This window comes from Dermacentor andersoni, chromosome 8 (genome assembly GCF_023375885.2).
Source record: "Dermacentor andersoni chromosome 8, qqDerAnde1_hic_scaffold, whole genome shotgun sequence".
In the NCBI taxonomy this organism is placed as follows: Eukaryota; Metazoa; Arthropoda; class Arachnida; order Ixodida; family Ixodidae; genus Dermacentor; species Dermacentor andersoni.
The window spans coordinates 141,041,500-141,059,049 of NC_092821.1; the positions used below are offsets into that span (position 1 = coordinate 141,041,500).

At 43.8% G+C, this 17,550-nt stretch overlaps 1 protein-coding gene across 3 annotated transcripts in view; it reads left to right on the forward strand.

The window, feature by feature from the left end:
• Positions 1-7,794, forward strand: part of LOC126525849 (uncharacterized) — a 41,288-nt gene extending 33,494 nt beyond the window's left edge. For all 3 annotated transcript variants that reach the window (XM_050173811.3, XM_050173809.3, XM_050173810.3), the window contains exons 14-16: positions 1,107-1,242; positions 4,285-4,355; positions 7,272-7,794. In XM_050173811.3, coding sequence (XP_050029768.2) covers positions 1,107-1,242; positions 4,285-4,355; positions 7,272-7,541 — 477 coding nt within the window. In that variant the 3' untranslated portion in view covers positions 7,542-7,794. The remainder of the gene's footprint in view (positions 1-1,106; positions 1,243-4,284; positions 4,356-7,271) is intronic.
• The last annotated feature ends 9,756 nt before the right edge of the window (positions 7,795-17,550 follow it).

Here is a 17,550-nt window from a genome sequence, read left to right on the forward strand (position 1 = left end):
CTTTTAATGCCATCGAGGAGGCTTTGCCTAGTGCCGACACCGCTGCGACATCGGACGAGGACGCCACCGCCACAGATTTTGTGCCTGTGCCTACCACGTTCGCCGACATGCCACGGCACATAGACAGCATCTGGAACTTCATCTGTTCATGCGACGCCGCAGAGGACCTCCTTTTGGACTTTGTGCAACTCGAGCGAAAGCTCTTGGTTCACGGATCAAACAAGGTCCAAAAGAAACTTTTTCTAAAGTGCACGCCGGCTGGCGGGAATCGCGGCATTGGGCAGTGGAGTGTCATAAAAGTTCGTTAGAATAAAGCATGATTGGTACCTGTACTGCAGCATTAATTCTTATCACATTTACTTTTTTGGTAATTTGTGTTTCCAAGCCCTGCAGAGTATATTAGTAGTTTACATTGAAGTTTCTCGTAAATCCGTCACGCAATATAAGTATTTTTATAGGCATAATTTACGTTCGGATTTTACGACGCTTTTTCGCGGTCCCGAGAAAGTCGTATAATCGAGGTTCCACTGTATATATGGTTGATATGATTATCCTAGGTCATTTTTTCTGTGAAGCCGAGTGTTTTATATCCATTAACTATCTCTATTGCTGAATTGTTGTACTTAATGGTATCGAAAGTAGATACATTTTTGTTTTTGGGCGAAAAATAATAGCTGTAGTCTTATTTGTGTTAACTTTAAGGGCATTGTACTTAGTCCATTTGCTTAGTTCGCCAAGATGTGCACAACGCTCATGCCAGCAACAGAAGCCAGAACAATGCCCCCATTCTTACAGCATAACACACAGCGCGTCTCTTGCGCCTCTGAAAACTTCTAAGTTTCCACTTGTGGGCCACACATGAACCATCCATCATGATGGCACGACAGTGACGGCTATGAAAGTATTGCAAACATTGGTTAAACATGACATCACAAGGTGCCACTGGCAGCGCTGGTCTTTGCGTATAAGTCATCTGGTACTTCAGTATATGCCTGCTCTATGCTGGAACTCTATATTATAGTGTGCACGTCATTAAATTAAGAACACCTTGGGATTTGCCATGTATGCTGATCATCCTCATTCTTCTGTTACCTTCTCCTTCTTAGCTGCTTGCAGAGTTCAAGACGCTCTGGAACACTGATGTTGCTGAATGCTTTGAAAAAGGCATCAAAAGGCTGTTTCTGGTGCTGATGGACTCTGGGACAGAGGACGAGGTCCATGAAATTTCGAGGGCTGGAAATGGTGTGTGATCTGTTTCTCGCAGCTCGGTGGTGCTGTCTTGGTAAATCATTGTCATCGGCTGCAGCAGAAGTGATAACTATATGAGAAGAAACACAGCCTGTGTCCGGGTAGCTGCTTCTGCAGATGTGTAAATCGAAGCCTTGATCACTTTTATTTGCTGTGTAGTTCAGATGTTGAAGAACCACAGCCAATCGAACCTTTTTGGTTGCTTAAACATAAGAAAAAGAGGAAAAATTAGTGGCCTTAAATGAGAATGCCACTTTTCCTTTCATATTGGTGGAATGTGTAGGACACGTGTAAAATTATCACGTCTCGTGTAATCATTGATTGTGGATGGGAGCACATATGAAAAAAAAAAAAAAGAATTTTGTAGTTTCACTAGAAGAGTGGAGTGTTTATTTATTTATTTATTTCATAATACCCCTAAAGGCCCCCGAAGGGGTATTACATAGGGGGAACAGATACATGAAGAAATGCGAGCTTTGCGCGTTACGGAAAAAAGAAAAAAGAAAAAAAAAAACAACTAAAGTACACAAAAGATATACAAAATTTTTACAAAAGAAAACACAAAAGTTATACAAAAGTACAATACCTAGGAAAATACACAAGTAAAACAATATACGAAATACATTAGTCAAGTGAAACTTAAATAGAAAATACAAAAGTACCTGAGAAAACAAATTAAGGGAATTAAATAGGCACAATGTAAAAGAAGTAAAACAAGGTGTTGCTCGAAGCTGCGTCAGTTGTCACCTTAACAAATTAATGAGACATGAAATACAATTGTACAATGTGCACGCAGTTGTACCAAAGGATTAGAATGTTATGAAGAAAAGCTTATCTTCTTAGTGGCACTTCCTTATAAGCTCAAACTGGGCATAATGTGCATCTCCTTCCAGCTCCTGGACTACAGAGCTTTGTTGGAAATTTCACTTGGTCTTGGCCTCATGTTCCTACTCTGCCACATCACAGCGCCTCTGGCATTGAGCTACAGCATTCATTGCACACACAGCTAGCATTCCGCCACTTCATCTGCCCTCCTAAGTGTTGCATTCAAAGATGTTCAAGGATGGCATAACTGAAAACAGGCTTTGTTTGGGTGATTGAAAATAGGCAAGGAAACGTCGCTGCATGATGCGAACACTATGTAGCATTTATTTTCTTTTGCCACTTGAAACTGGGACATGATGTCAGCGCCATGAGTGGCGCTTGTGAGAATCATTGGAGCTGGCATAACGATTTTTCTAGAGTTACGTGCATGTTGAAGGTGATGTGTGCGCACATTTGGAAGTGTGTGGGATGATTAGGTGCAGTGTGGGAGATTACCATAGTTCTGTTACCTGATTGCACCTTTTGAAGCTCTTTAGAGTAGTCAACTGTAGGTAGCTTTATGACTGTTCAGTCTATTGACAAACTGTTTTGAGAATAAGGTATGCCTTAGGAGGAACGGGCTGGGGAAACGTCACAGTTGTAGGTACCTTGGGGGCATGTGAACAGCGGTTTTGTCTGAGCTAGCTTCTTCGTGGTTACTGTAGCATACAGCTTAGTATTTACAGACAGGACAGATTATGGGTATGGCAGGCTCGAGGTTGCAAGTTTGGCTCCAGCTGCAGCAGCGACATTTCGATGGGGGCAAAATTTGAAAATGCTTGTGTACTTAGATTTTGGTGCACAATAAAGCGCTCTCAGTAGTCAAATGTGATCTGGAGTCCCACCACTATGGCATGCCTCATAATCAGATTGTTGTTTGGGAAAGTAATACGCCAGAATTTAATTCATTAAGATGTCACAGTGTTAATTGGGGTTCTTATGCTTTCAAAGTACCTTTCAAAGGTCAGGAGTGTAATTTGAGTGTGTAAGCAGCAAGCAGTTGTGCATTGAACATCACTGGCGCTAGTACAACAATAGGGGCTCGGCGTGGAAGTAAAGGTGTTGAGGAGGGTGCGTGAACATTGTGAATATAAGTTTTGCACGAACTAGAAACTCCTCTTTGCCAGCAAAATGTCAGGAGGCTTTCCATCTGGAACATTGTTTGCTAAAATTTGGGTGGGGATTCTACAAACTCATGCTAGTTCGCCACATCGTTTTTTTTTTACAGTCATTGAAGTAATATTGAACAAAGTTCTGGCGTGCTATTGTCACTGCCTGAATACAACTGTATGCAATTCTTTAACACGCTAATTATAAAATCGCAAGGTAAATCAGTTGTGCTACACTTAGAGAGAATAAGCAAAAAGGTTACAGACATGAGTCCTCGCTTGTTATGTCCTTTATATAGGGTGTTGTACTTTCAGCTGCACCAAATTTTTAAAAATTGCCTATGGCAGTTAGAGCAACTCTAACCCTTGATGTAAATTACTAGATGAGGCAATGGAATAATTAGCATAATTATGCTAATTAGCTTCATAATTACTTTATGGCACATATTTCAATCTACGAATTAAAGCCGGTTAATTTGCAGGGTGTATCCGCTTGGAACAAATTCTCACGACTGCATCAGTTTCAAGATACTAATTTACAAAGTGTCCGACGAAATGCATTGGCGTTCCAGTTACTTTCCTGAAGAAAACACTGTTGTATGCAGTGAAGCACAGTGCAGCAGCAAAAAAAAAGAAGGAAACTGTGTATACCAAAGAGCTAGCAGACAGAGAAGTTAAAAAATGTGCCTTAATCTTGCTTTCAGGCTTTTACTTTACCATGACTTTTCGCAAGGCTTGGCTCCACTTGTGCCAAGCATAGTTACGAAGTAATCTTTTTTTTTTGGAATACTACAATACAAATAATTATGTGCAATAAAACAGGTTCAACTTTCTTATAAATGACTGACTTTTATTTAGGAAATCAGGCGCGGTAAAAAATGGTAACAAACATTCAGTCTGAAATGTTTTCATTGTGTAGCAGTTATCTGTGCACCCAGACTTGTCAGCGTTGAACTTTGTGTAATGTATTTTTTTTTCCTTTGTGCCTGCACCACATTTTGAGCTGTGAAGCTTATGATCGAACATTATTTGAATGCATTTTTTTTCTTTCTCTTTGCTGCAGAGATTCTTCTCGTTGTGCTGGGTGTGGTTGCCCAGAGAGTGTTAGAAAAGCTGGATGCCCTCGTTACAGAGGTGAGTCGGTTGAAGTTGTTGCATCAACTAACACAGCGTTATTGAGCGTCAAGTGTTTTGAGCTATCCCTGTTGGCGACCTTCAAGTGACCTTGAGCAAAAAAAAAAGAAAAAAAAAAAAGCCCAGAGCCGTTATTCGAGCACTCAAACGAGAGCATCCGGGCAAGTTGAGAAACAAAACGAGATCATCCGGGCAGCCAGTCAGAACTTCAGAAAATGCGGTCTCTGGCCCCTAACCCTTCGTACAGGACTGCATTGCGTACGCTAGTTACTGCGCAAACAAGTTACCAAAAATATTGCTTCCGAGTTCTTCCGAATGTTTGTTCACAATGTCACTTAAGCTGCAACTTCTAGTAAGCTAAAGTTTTATTTGTCATTTCTAAGAGATGACATTCAAAAGGCAGATACAGGGCACAATGCACTTCATCATAATCTTTTGGTATTGAGACAGGTTTGCCTGTGCTCTTTTGAATGCCAGTGGTCCGTAAGCTCCACGGCGTGGGTTTCACATCGCCTCAAGAGATGGTGCCACCTTACGTGGTACCTCCTTCAGGTGATATTATTCTAGCTGGTCAGTGCACTCAGTCTCCCTGGCGTCTTTAATTGCCTGTCGGGCCGCCTTGAGCCGGTTTTCTTCTTCTGGCTGGGCAGCATCTGTATGGACCAGTGCACAGTATGGCGTGATGCGGTGTGGTTTGGTGGGGTGTGCTGTTGCAAACATGCATTACACCCATTTTAAGAGCGTGGCTAGTATCATCCCCAACCAACCTGCTTTGCCGGTTGCCATTTTGGGCTTGCATCTACTCTCGATTACAGGAGAGCTGGCAATTTTTCTTCTTCTGTTATTCTCCTGTAGGGTTAATCTGCTGACATCTGCATTGTTTGTCATGAAATGACCAACAAATCTGATAACTCTGTCCTGCAGTCTGACAATTCTTGTTACTGGTATAGCAAACGGTTTGTGACCCTTAATACTAATAAATGTAAGAGTGGGACATTCTCTCGCTGTTCCGTTCCCACAGAACTGTCTGCTTATAAAGTGACGGCATATTGCAGAGCACGTAACTTCCTACGAGTGCCTTGGTGTGCACATAGCAGATGACCTATCATAGCGTACTCATGCCACGTTTATTGCTAACAACGCTGACTGTGCCTTTGAATATCTGTGCCGCAATTTTTCTGAAGCACCAAGCCATTTTAATTTATTATACTAAATGCTAATTAGATCTAAACATGAGAATCTGTCTGCTATCCAGTATTCAGGCCTACATGACCTTGTGGATGTCCTTGAGCCTGTCTAAAATTGTTCAGCTGGCTTTATTTTATCAAATTGCTCCCGTGCTGCCAGTGTTTTACTGATGAAGTCTACTGTCGGCCTTCCTAACTTACTCTTACAAAGAAAAGTTTCAGGCCTCTGTCTTCTTCATGGTTTATTTTTCATTTAACCGGTTACTTAAACATGAACTTTTATCTCAACCATTATGTTTATCATCCTGCACTTATCACCTCTATAAAGGTGTAAAGCCTCCGTTTTTTTTCTTCACAGAACTGGTTTTGGCACGTGAAACCCCATAATTTATTTTAGTTTTTTTTTCTCTCACAAAACTAGCTTGTCCTGTGATTCACTTATACCAGACACTAGCTCAGAGTGCAACAACCTTCTTAGTGTCGTCGCCTGCATTAAGATCCACCGTCATTCAAGGCTGCTGTCATTGACCACTTTTCTGAATAACCTGCTCTGTTAACTAAATTTGTGCACTTGTTATGTAATACTGGTATCGTTTATGGGTTTGTAACTTGTATGCATGAACGATGTACCCATCCCCTCCGCAATGCCTCTAGGGGCCTAGGTATGCTGAAATAAATAAATTATGCTGTTATCCTTAAGAAAAAGCTCTAGCTCTGGAGCTCCTATCTAAATACATGGGAACAGAGAAATTGTTTTTCTCGGCAACTACTGCACCAAATTTGATAAGGTTTGCTGCATTTGGCAGAAAAAGTTACAATGTAGTGACTGCAGCAGGTTAGTTTTTTTTTATTTAGACCATCAGTGCCTTACAAGAAATTGTTGAAAATTTTAAAAAATGCAAAAAACTGAAGTATGAAGTTTACAACTCTGTGACTCTGAAAACGGTATCCCAGTTCTGTAAACTGCAGCAAATAGTACATTTAAAGCAGAAAATAATGTATGTGTGTTATATACTGTTCTGAAATAAACCACTAATTGATGAAAGTGACTTTCTCAAAGCCCTCATAAGCATTGTAACAATTTCACTTATGCCGTAAGTTTATATATCAACCTTGTCCGCTTTAGATGCTTTAACGATGCATTTTACAAAACTGCAATGTTGCTGATTTGTGAACTTCGTTCAATTTTTTTTTTCAGAGATTACTAGTGTTGGAGAATTTCCGTAAAAATTTTGAGGTCACAAAAAAAAAATTCTGCTTCCTAGAGCGACTGGAATTCAATTTGCTCGCTTAAATGCAACAAATTTCGTTCAGATCGGTCAGTCCAGTGGCTGCCTAAGAAAAACGTTTCTGTGTTTTACACGTAACTGAAATGTGAAATCAGAGATGGCCCTAAAGCTCTCTCTTTAACGGGGGTAGTTCGATGCAACCATCACTGGAATGTTTGCTGTAAGAAGTGCCTTCTGAACACTATCTCAGCCTGCATGTCAGGGGATAGGAGCTGATCCACAGACGTCTATGGTGACTGTACCTTGATCGTTTCCTAAGCAGCAGCTCTTGGAAATCTGTGTACGTTTGGTAGAACGTATCGTTGGGCCTGTACAAAAGAGTGAAAATAATTCAAATGAAGTTACTGAACGTGCCAGTTTGTAGATAGAAAAATAGACATGTATTGCGCTTGCCCTTCCTAACCCTAATTGGCTTCTGCTGCTTGTCCTCTGTCTGACAGGGCTCCGCGCTGCCGACGCCCTGTCTCGTCAAACGGCCAACTGGGAACATTGACGTGTTTGTCAACGAGTATTACCTCTTTACCGCGTCATCACTGCTCGGAGGCATGTGTGCGCTGTTTGCGTCCTTCTGGGTGTTCCACATCGAGTACCCTAAGGAGGCGCGGAGCATCCTAACATTCCTGGAACACGCCTTCCTCAACTTGCGTCACACCAAGCCACGGCTAAGGTGCCGGGAGGTCATCAACCTGTACAGGAGCACGCATCTATGATGCAGTATTCCAATTCAATTTTTTTTTTCAGTAGGAAAGAAAGCCAAAGTTTAAACTTCAGTGACATGCAACGCTGTTAGATGAACATCTCACTGTAATGCACATGTTAGCTGAAAGGGAATGACAAATTCTGTGTACAGTGACATTGTGTTTCATGTCAGTATGTACATGTTCATGCTATTCATTGTATTGTTTCATCACATAGATATGTTTTGTAAAAGCATTTCCAAATAAGTACGAATATATAAGTGCATCTCTTGTGTCACATTTCATCTCCTTCACCAAATGGGTTAGCAGCTACCTTACTCACTATCTTACTGTGAGCCAGGGACTTGCTGTAGCACTCGTGCGAGCGATGACAATGGTATCCCAGCCAAGAAAGGGCGAAATAGTGGGAATCGAAATCTATAATTTCAATATATGGTTAAAGGTGTATGAATCCGTCATTGGAAACTTACCATGTGCTTTTATAAATCCATATACATTGCCAAAAGGACGCCGAATCCCTAAATTTGCCCCTGAAAACCTATATCTAGGGATAATTCCCTAGAGTCGGCATCGCTGGTCGACGGTGCGTCGATTGTGCGTTTCATCATTGCAGCCGAATGCGCTCTGCGTCTCTGGAGGCCCTGTAATCCATGCGTGATCGAGCCGCACATGTGTAGTTGAGCGGGACAGCACGAAAACACCGACAGTATTGTTTGTGCTTAGGCAGTTTAATCTGTAACTCAGTGCCAACATACGTATTGCAGTTTTGCAAACTGCATCTGCTGGAGCATTTGGAGTGGAGAGATTTGACGTTAGTTTACAGATCACATGAAATGGTTTCTGCATACAAGGATTTGAGAAAGGTACTATTGTACTGAGGAAATATAGTGGGATGTTTCAGATTTGACATCATCGTCATCACTGTATAAGCCTCGATAGGGGTAGCTTATGGAATTGTGATATTGTTTATTGATAAGTTATCGTGGGCACTCCATACAGTAGGCAGGTTGTCTCCGTTTTGCAGCCTCATCAGTAATCCGTTAATGGCATCAAATGTAATTTCTTTTAAAATTTGCTGGAGTGGAGGTGGTGTTTCAAAAGTGAAGTCGAGCTGTTTCCAACTTATGGTGGCCATGACTAAGCATTAGCTGAATTGCTTCCTTCACCCTACGTTTACTAAGGCTAAATTCTTCCTACAGATTTTTCTTTGTGTGTGTTTGTGTCACTGGTTTTAGGATGAAATCTGGAAGAGAAATATCTGTACAGAAAATTTAGTCCCATATAAATTGTACTTTTAAAAGCACTGCTTTTAAATATCATTAGTATAGATTGATAGTGTTTTTTATCTATTTAAGTCTTGGTGACATATGTGGACAAAAAAAATTGTCAACAAGAGGTGTAGCTTAACTAACACAAACTCAAGCTCATCGTTACAAGTATTTCATTGGCAGCACGTGCAAGGTGATCGAGTGACCATCATAAAGCGTGAACCGAGCGACACTGCTCTTGCGATGTCACTCAGGCTTGCTCGGGCACTTAGTGCCTCTAGAACACTGTCGTACTCATGCAAAGCGAGTACCAATTGCGATAATTTGTAAAAGATATTTGCTTACCTGTAGTTATTGTGAAATCTGAAAGAAACCTTTGCAGAACTAGAAATCTGATTATTCGAATGTTACAGAGCTGCACATATGCCTCTATTTAGCTGTTTTGTCTAATACCTGGTTAACTTGGTTTCCCGCATCTTCCGTTACTTGATGCCTATCAAGCTTATCTCTCTTATCTTCCCTATTTTCATACTCAGCACGAAAACCGAAGTAATCAGTGAGCAAGCACAAGTTTGGTTGTATACTACAAGTTGTTACTTGCCTTCTAGGGAGCGTTCTACTGCAGTGATTTTTCACATTGGTTCATTAATAGCCAAGATATAAATATTTCAGTGCCGCAAACTCATAATTTAAGGAAGCGAGCGTCACCACCAATGGAGACACTCTCTCCCTTTACTCCCCATCTAGCCTCCGCAAGTGAAATTCCTTCCCTGCGTTCTCCCGTACTGAAGCTGGAGGATCGCGTGACGCATACATCGTGGGCGCCAGCACCTTTTTTCGGTTGCTTTTTTGTTGCGTGGCACACTTTCACTGACTGTCTCACGCATGAGCTGTTGCATTTGTTTCATTTCACGCAGCGCCCAATCTTGTGTGTTGTGCACAAGAGCACCTGACTAGAGGTATAAGTCAGTGCTACACGAACACCGAGGCAGACGCAAGCAGATTGCAGACCATGATTGAACACAATAGAAAATCACATAGTTCCATTCTCTGCGCGCGCGACCGCATGACGTAGGAACAGCAGATGAAACGGAAGTACATCTCTCTTGCCACACTATGAAGTAAAACAAAGGCATGCAGACGTTTGGTGTAGGTTTTATTACAGCGGAGCTGTTATACGCTAGGCTCTGGTGGTTTGTGTGCATAGGCAAAAAAAGATGGCGGCCACCCTAGAGCTAAAGCATACAGCAAAAGCTTACTGCCATGTATGTCCCAGCTGTGTTTAATTGTGAGAAGTGTCAAAACGTATCGTGGTAAAAAAAAACATTGTAATAAAGAAAGTAAAAACAGAATAGACACTGTTTAGTATGGATTGCGGTTTGATGTCACGGGCTGTATAGGCAAACTACGTAACCTTATTTCGGTTCCCTTCCACCCGTGCAATGGGTAGGACGCGTGCGGTGAGGACTGAGAAAGAACAGCGTTCCTACAAAGAACACCGTCGGGAACAGAAGTGGGAATGTGCGCGGCGACGCTGGGTGGCACGTAATACAGACGAAGATTGTGCCGCAAATTCCAAGCGTATGCACCTTTGGTTGGATCACCCCTACCTACTCCACTCCCATCGTAATTGTGTGTGGTTTCAACATAGACATGTCTTGGCCAGACAGAAATTGGTCTGTTTCTCTTGGAAAGGTTTGGCATTCAATGTTACACGTACATCATTATGCCCACGACATGCCATCAGTTGTGTGTAGACCTCACATTGGCCAAGAACCTTTCTGGTGTCACCACATAGCTACTAGCTGTGTATCATAGCGATCATAAAGCAACAGTCACCTTGATGACTAAGTAATTCAAAAATGCAAGCGAAAGAAGAAAAAGAGCATTGAGTATGCAATTTAATAAGACAACAACAAGAATAGTGAAAAACGAAATTCATTTGGTATGTGTCTTTATTTCAATCAACATATTTATCACCATATATACAGCTCTGCTGGTCATCCTCCTTCACAGAGTAGAATGGCTCAAATTCTTTTTCTTTTAACTTTAATTTGTCTATTGAAGCAACATATTAAACAAAACTGATGTTACCTTGAATAATTCTCGAAGTCACGTGTCACTATGAGACGTCACAGCACTACCATCTACGTAGACTATCTTGTGCGAAATACGTCAACTTTCTGGCTGGGAGTGCGGCGCCTGCAAGGAGAAGGGCAAACGGCATTTAGTTTGAAATTTCAGTTCTTTTCGTGGTGCGTAGCAGCGTAATACTGTACAGGCACGATCATTAGCGTGCATTGTATGCACTGTGCTTGTCAGTTCGAAATAGCCAGACCTGGTGAGGGGCCCTTTAAAAAATATATAGGGACTACAAAGGTGACGGACACACACAAACGGCCACTTTCTGTGCGGTGCCCGATTTAAAATTGCACGAGAACAGCAGGCAAAAGAATGAGCAAATGTAAAGTGTTCTTCCCTGCCTTGATAGCCAAAAAAGTCGCAGTTTCGCCCGAAAGGCGAAGAATCGATTGCGATAGCAAATTAGTAGACAGCTATACGAAGTAAGGATAATAGCTTTATTGGCCCTGTAAACTTGTAAGCATTCGTTTACCAACTAAATGAACAAGCATGGTGTCGTGCGTGCACAAGCAAGCATGAACACATCTCACTCGATGACCACAGATCCTCGTCGAAACACTGGAGTGAGGAAGCGCGGCAGTAGGAGCGGGCGAATTGACCTTCATGCTGGCTCTCGCTTCAACACAAACTAAGTGGCGAGAGCACAGCACACATGAAGCTATCGGCCCTCGGTGCACCTAGACGTCTAGAGTCTGGCTCCATCACAAATCTCTTTCAAGATAGGGCTCGTGCGGCCGCACCATACGCAGCAGCCGCCGGAGTAGAACGCCCACCCTCTCCCTTCCCTCCCTCGGTGCCTTGCGCGCGACAGAAAACGGTGTGCTTCCTCCCCGCTTTCCTCCCCTACGCGCGAGATTGAGCCACCATCATCGGCTCACCCTCGCACGCTTTCACTCGCACGTATAACATACGGCACTCTGGGACAATATTATTGCCGTTGGATTTTATGCAGAACACAGCAACGGCAGGCATGCGCCTAGAGTGTCCATATAATTGCTGTTGCAATAAAGAATAATTCATACCTGAAGAAGATAAAAATACACATTTAAGGCTTGCGTCGCATGAGTACTTTGTGGCGTCTGGAAGTTCAGGTGCTGTGGCTAGTGGCGCTGTGTGGCGGGCTTCCTCACATTCATTGTTTTGCACAGCTTGAGGATCTCTTCTATATATGTCGATCGTGCGCCTCTCCAGGAGTTTGAGCTCTTTCAGCTTGCGCTCGCTTCACATGTTTGTTTGGTGTAGGACTCATCAAAACACTTCATTTCCTCAACGAAGCGCTACCACTTTGTTAGGGAGTCTTCGTGATTTTGTACCACATCAGCGCTGTCTCGCTCCGAAACAGTACGACATAATAAAGCGGAGTGACAAGAGTTTCAACGGTTGTGTAGCGGCTTAAGGGTGTCAGCCACTCGTCGACATCTTTGCCTGCTTTTCCCGCAAACGAGCGTGTTTTTATGTAGTGCTGCACAGGTCCGACAGGCGTTGACCTTTGAGCAGGTAGCAGTGCTGTTTGTCGACCTCCCCTGAGACATAGTAAAGGTCGTTGGCGAGAGGCCGGCAAGACGGCGGCTACGGCGAAGTTCTGGATGTTGCGACTCCGTGGTACGTTGTGTTGTACCCAGCACCACTGTGTTACGCCCGCAAAAGGGGTTTAATGGTAAGCCAGGTAGAGTCAGTCGCAACGGTCTTGATCAGCTGAGTTCCTTGTTCTTGTTCCTTAGTGAAATGACCGAACCCACCCTGGAGGATCGGCCATGAATCGGGCGGTGAAAAAAAAATTTATAATTTTATTTTAGTCAAGATTCAGCTAGCCAGCCATATGTCGCCTTTATCCTGTTCGCCCGTCTTGGATACCCCACATCCTGTTGAACTGTAAGCCTAGAACGCATGTAAGAGTCTTATTCCCCTCCGTGTAGACGAGCGGCGGGCGTAGCAATAATAATGGAGACTAGTGTGTCCGCTATTCCGGAAAACGGGGGTGGTTTGGGCAGATTGCCGGACGGGCGAGTGCATAAAAGTGAGTTGCCGGAGCGTTGCAGCCGCCTGGTGGAGTCGAGCTCAACCAGACAAAGAAAGCTAAAATTGCAGTAACCTGCTATATTCTGCTTCGCTGCTGGTGCAAATTCTCGGCAGCGGCGTAATTGTGAACATGATTATGCCGCTGCAGAAAATTTACACCAGCAGCTAAGAAGAATATAGTAATTGGTTTTGTGTTTGTGCGGTTGAGCTTTGCGCCACCAATCTGGCCGCTCATCCGGCAAACCGCCCGCGCTTGCCGGAATACCGGACGCTCTAAAATTCTCTAACATAGTGCAGTGATAACACCTCGCTCACAACCAAACTCCTCCCCAAGGAAACACTTTTTTTAATCAACGTCTTTGCCACCATCAAATCCCTCAATGCATTAACCAAGGATCCGTGAACGCATTGTTGGACACACTTCTAGTCTTGGAACTGGAGAGGGTGTAGTGTGAAGGAGTGTGAGGGGGCAATGCGAGGCATGCTCGGTGGGGATCAACGGCGTCAGCTGTTTCTCTTGCGTCAGCGCGCTAGTTGCTGCGTATCACGTGACTCGCTCTCTTCCTGGAGTAGCGCGCTGCTTACTTTGTCCTTTATGTGGCTTACCGAAAATTGCGGTAGAACTCATCGATAACGTTTCTAATCGTAATTTATGGAAAGCTGCAATGAACAATCGAAATTCCAGCATACTTCAGGGAAGCTAACGCCGTCTTTGACTAAGATCATTATCAATAATTTCTACAGGGATGTTTTTCTGTCGTGGAATTTTGTAATTACCGATCACATTGTGTAGACACCCGTTTATTACATATGTAAAATGAATGCCGCTATAAAAGAACAATGCACTATTGCACCGAAGTTACAGTTTCATCATTTGCCGAAAGAAGACAAAGCTTACAGAACACACAGATTTGCATTTTGCACTCTTCCACTATGTATCAAATGAGAGCTCTCGAAAAAAGAGTCAGAGACAGGATAAGCAGTGACCATTCCCGAAGTTCTCCCTTTATTTGTGCAATGTATACCAGTGCATACTGAGCTCAAGGAAGTGAGAGAACGCTCGAAATTGGACACCAACTGTGACTCCCCCAGAAGGAGTTTCACGGACTCTGCTTGTTCGTATAGTGTATACCAGTGCATGTCAAGCTCATGGAAGTACGGGAAGCAGTGAGTTACTTTCAATTTGTTGCCAGGGCTCCTGTTATTCCTAGTGTATATGTGTCCAAGCGACTCACAAAAATAGTACGAGAACTCTTGAAAAATGGAGTCAAATATGGGACAAGCAGTGACTCTCCCAGGAGTGTTCAGGACTTTCACATTTTCTACAAGGTGTATACGAATGCATGTTGATCTCATGGGAGTACGGTAACGCCATAAAAATGGTCAAATATGAAAAAAATGCGATGGTGGTGGTAAAAAATTTATTTCCTTTGTACACGGGTGTGGCCCCCCCCTCCCGCTTTTGGCATTTTACAATTTGGGAAGGATGGGCGAAAGAACGGGTTTCTAAAGATGGGTGGGGTTAAAAGTACATGAACTGTGCCGTGGTTTCCAGGATAATATTTGTCTCGACACATTTTCTCAAAGGGACTGACAACCAATTTTCATGGTACCCATATTTGTATTTTTTTTAGTGCAATGGGAAGCTTACCAGTCAATGTCTAATCGTGAAGTGATAATGCGGAAAATGCCATGGAAAATCTCTCTTATCAGAATTTTTCTATGCAGTGAGAATGTAGTTCACTGGACGCATGCTGAGCGTGATATCGATTATACGCCGGCATTGGTGGGAGGCAGACGACAAAGTGCGGCCGTAGCTGCGAGAAAGTTTTATCAAGCTGATCTTCCTGCAATTCGCGTTTTCTTAAGTGTTAAATTATTTCTGTAATAATAGCTACGTGTCTTAGTGGCGCCCTGTCCAACTGCATTGGTCATTAACCTGGAAAATGTTTTTTAGCCAAGCCAAGTTCGAAAGCGAAACGACGATTGTGCACGTGAAAGGCAGTTCAGCATTTTGCCGTAGCCACGCGTGTGCTAATATCGTAGTGCCGGCACCCATTTACGGCACAATTAGTAGAGAGCATCTTGTATCTTACAGGGAGACCGCAGAACTCTGAGTACTTGCAAGCTCGTTCACGTACGCAATAGCGTGTGCGCCGCGATGCATTGTTCGACGAGCATGTGCTGCGTGGACTTTCTTTACTCCCTAATACGCGTGTAGACGTCCAATAATAGCAATAAGTATGCTGACAGTAATCTCATGTACTAGGACATCACTTTGCCAAGATTCCACCGCCAGGTCGCACCGCTTACCGGTTTTTGAGACCTTCTTTGCCATATTAAAATTATAATTTCTACCCAAATCGCGAACGTGCCGGACGTTATCACTATAAATCATGCTCATTTCATTTCCGTCAACATCTTGCGAGACATTCTGGCCAGTTGTCAGTCCCCAAGCTCACGGGAGGGCGGGGCCGTATCCGAGACGCCAATACTGTGGTAAGAAGCAAAAGTGAATGTAAAGGAAACACTTAACCAGTGATAAAGAAGTATGCCTTCACAATTTCTTTACCGTTATCGCAATGAAATCGCTGATATGATCCGCCGGACGTACAGTTATGCGTACTTAGCTTCATTGTGGGTCGTTGCGCCATACCTCAACGGTAATCGGTGGCAGAACACGGAAACATTGAGTGCGAGCTGTCCATTCGGCATTGTGTTTGTCACCTCCAGGACTGAAATTGTTACCGCTTTTCCGTTATTAATAATTTAGCACGAACAAGGCTTTCCGAAACTTAAGTGTCGTTTAAAATAAAATCCGACTCCATTCCACCCTGTGAAAGTGGATGTAGTACAGCGAAGCTGGTGCGGACGTCAGACCACCACCCCAACTGACGTTAGACGACGTTGCACACGCACTACCACCACGAGCGACGTACACCGTGAGCAAAACTATATACGGACCAGAGATTGCGCAATAAAACTCATTTTCTGCTCTGTCAGTTAATGGAACTTGAAATTAGAGACTGCAGTCCCAAACTTGGCATTACAAGTTTTCTAGTGCACTCATCAGTTTCCGTTTGTGCGTGTTAATTACGGCTAAATTCTGTTTTTCTCGGTGACCCTGTGGTCCGTATACTTTTGCTCACGGGTGTACGTCACGCGAGTGTGCGGAAGTGCAGCATGTATGTTCATTCTTCAGATCGTCTACCTAGCGCAAGTGCGTTATTGAACTAACTGAATTTCTCGAAGTAAAATGCGTAAGGAAATTCGCAAAGTACGATTTACACACAACCTACAGACGTGGTAGTATCGGATTGTAATTTTAATGGACGCGGGAACTCAAGCCCGTTTTCCTGCTACCGTTTTTCGGGTGAGCACGTCACGAAAGATCCCGACCAACTAGAGGCTAACAGCTTCGCTCTAAAATGGATGCAGGCTGGCCTGCAGTCTAGGGGCTCGGAGAACCTAGCCGGCAGGACCAACATATTTTAAACATACGCATTCGACTAAAGGAATAAAAAGAAAAACGCTCATAAACAAAGAGACATTCCAATAGTTATTGACTCGCTTGTTAGTTTTCCTAAACGAATCATTTCTAGCGCGTTAAATCACTTTGGATAATGCAAATTTTGCGAACGCTCAAGTGCGATATGCGTTCACGCTCTGTCGTTTCTCCTGTTCTTCGTCTGCGTTTCCCTTTCTGAGAGAAATGTATAGCAAGCCGGGTGCAACCTGGGGTGACCTTGCTCTTTTATCTTTTGCGCGTGTATGGTTTGGTTTTGCTGTGAACGACCGCGTTCTTGTCGGGAAAAGACGAAGGGGAGCAGACGATTCGGCAGTTGTCATTTAATTATTTCTACGAAACGCGCTCAATTCTTGTAACGTTTGTTTTGTTTTAGAGCGCAGCTCCCGTTCCTGCGGCGAGCGTCGGTGTCGGCTGCGGCGTAACCGAGCGAACGAGCACAGCGAAAGATGAAGGCGAACGCGGAGCGCAGGGGGATGAAAGACGCGAGGAGGAAAGCGGAAAGGAGGGTGCAGCGGAACCGTGAGGCGGAAAGCGGAGGAGGGTATGACGACAGCGTGAGAAGAAAAGCGTAGTGCGGCGACGATGACTGCGAGATGGCGCCAGCGTAGCGCGCGTCGTCTGGGAAGTCTGTCGGCGGCGGCTGCTGTCATGAATAGCGCCCACGCGTCACCCACGGGCTGGCTGTCGCGATCTCGACAGATTAGCGAGGTACTTGCACCGCACTTCGCGCCATTTGCAACGTGCCGCACGAGACAGATTGTCCGCGCCAGCCAATATACCGCGAAGCGATAACGCGCACAGAGCCGCGTTTAAATTTCGCATTGGGGAGTATCGTAATCAACAGTGAAAATTTCTTTTATGTCACCTCTTGGGACCATCCTTCGATAACCGGACAGTCCATTCGCGGAGAATCCGGAGACACAGCAGTTGCCAACATTTCCAACTTCATCAGAATAAATCACTCACTCTGCAGACTATTCGACCTTTCATGATGTTACATGCAGCGCTCTACAATAGCTTCATTGCACAGAACGGAAGTGTACCGTAAAACAGAGAAATCTTT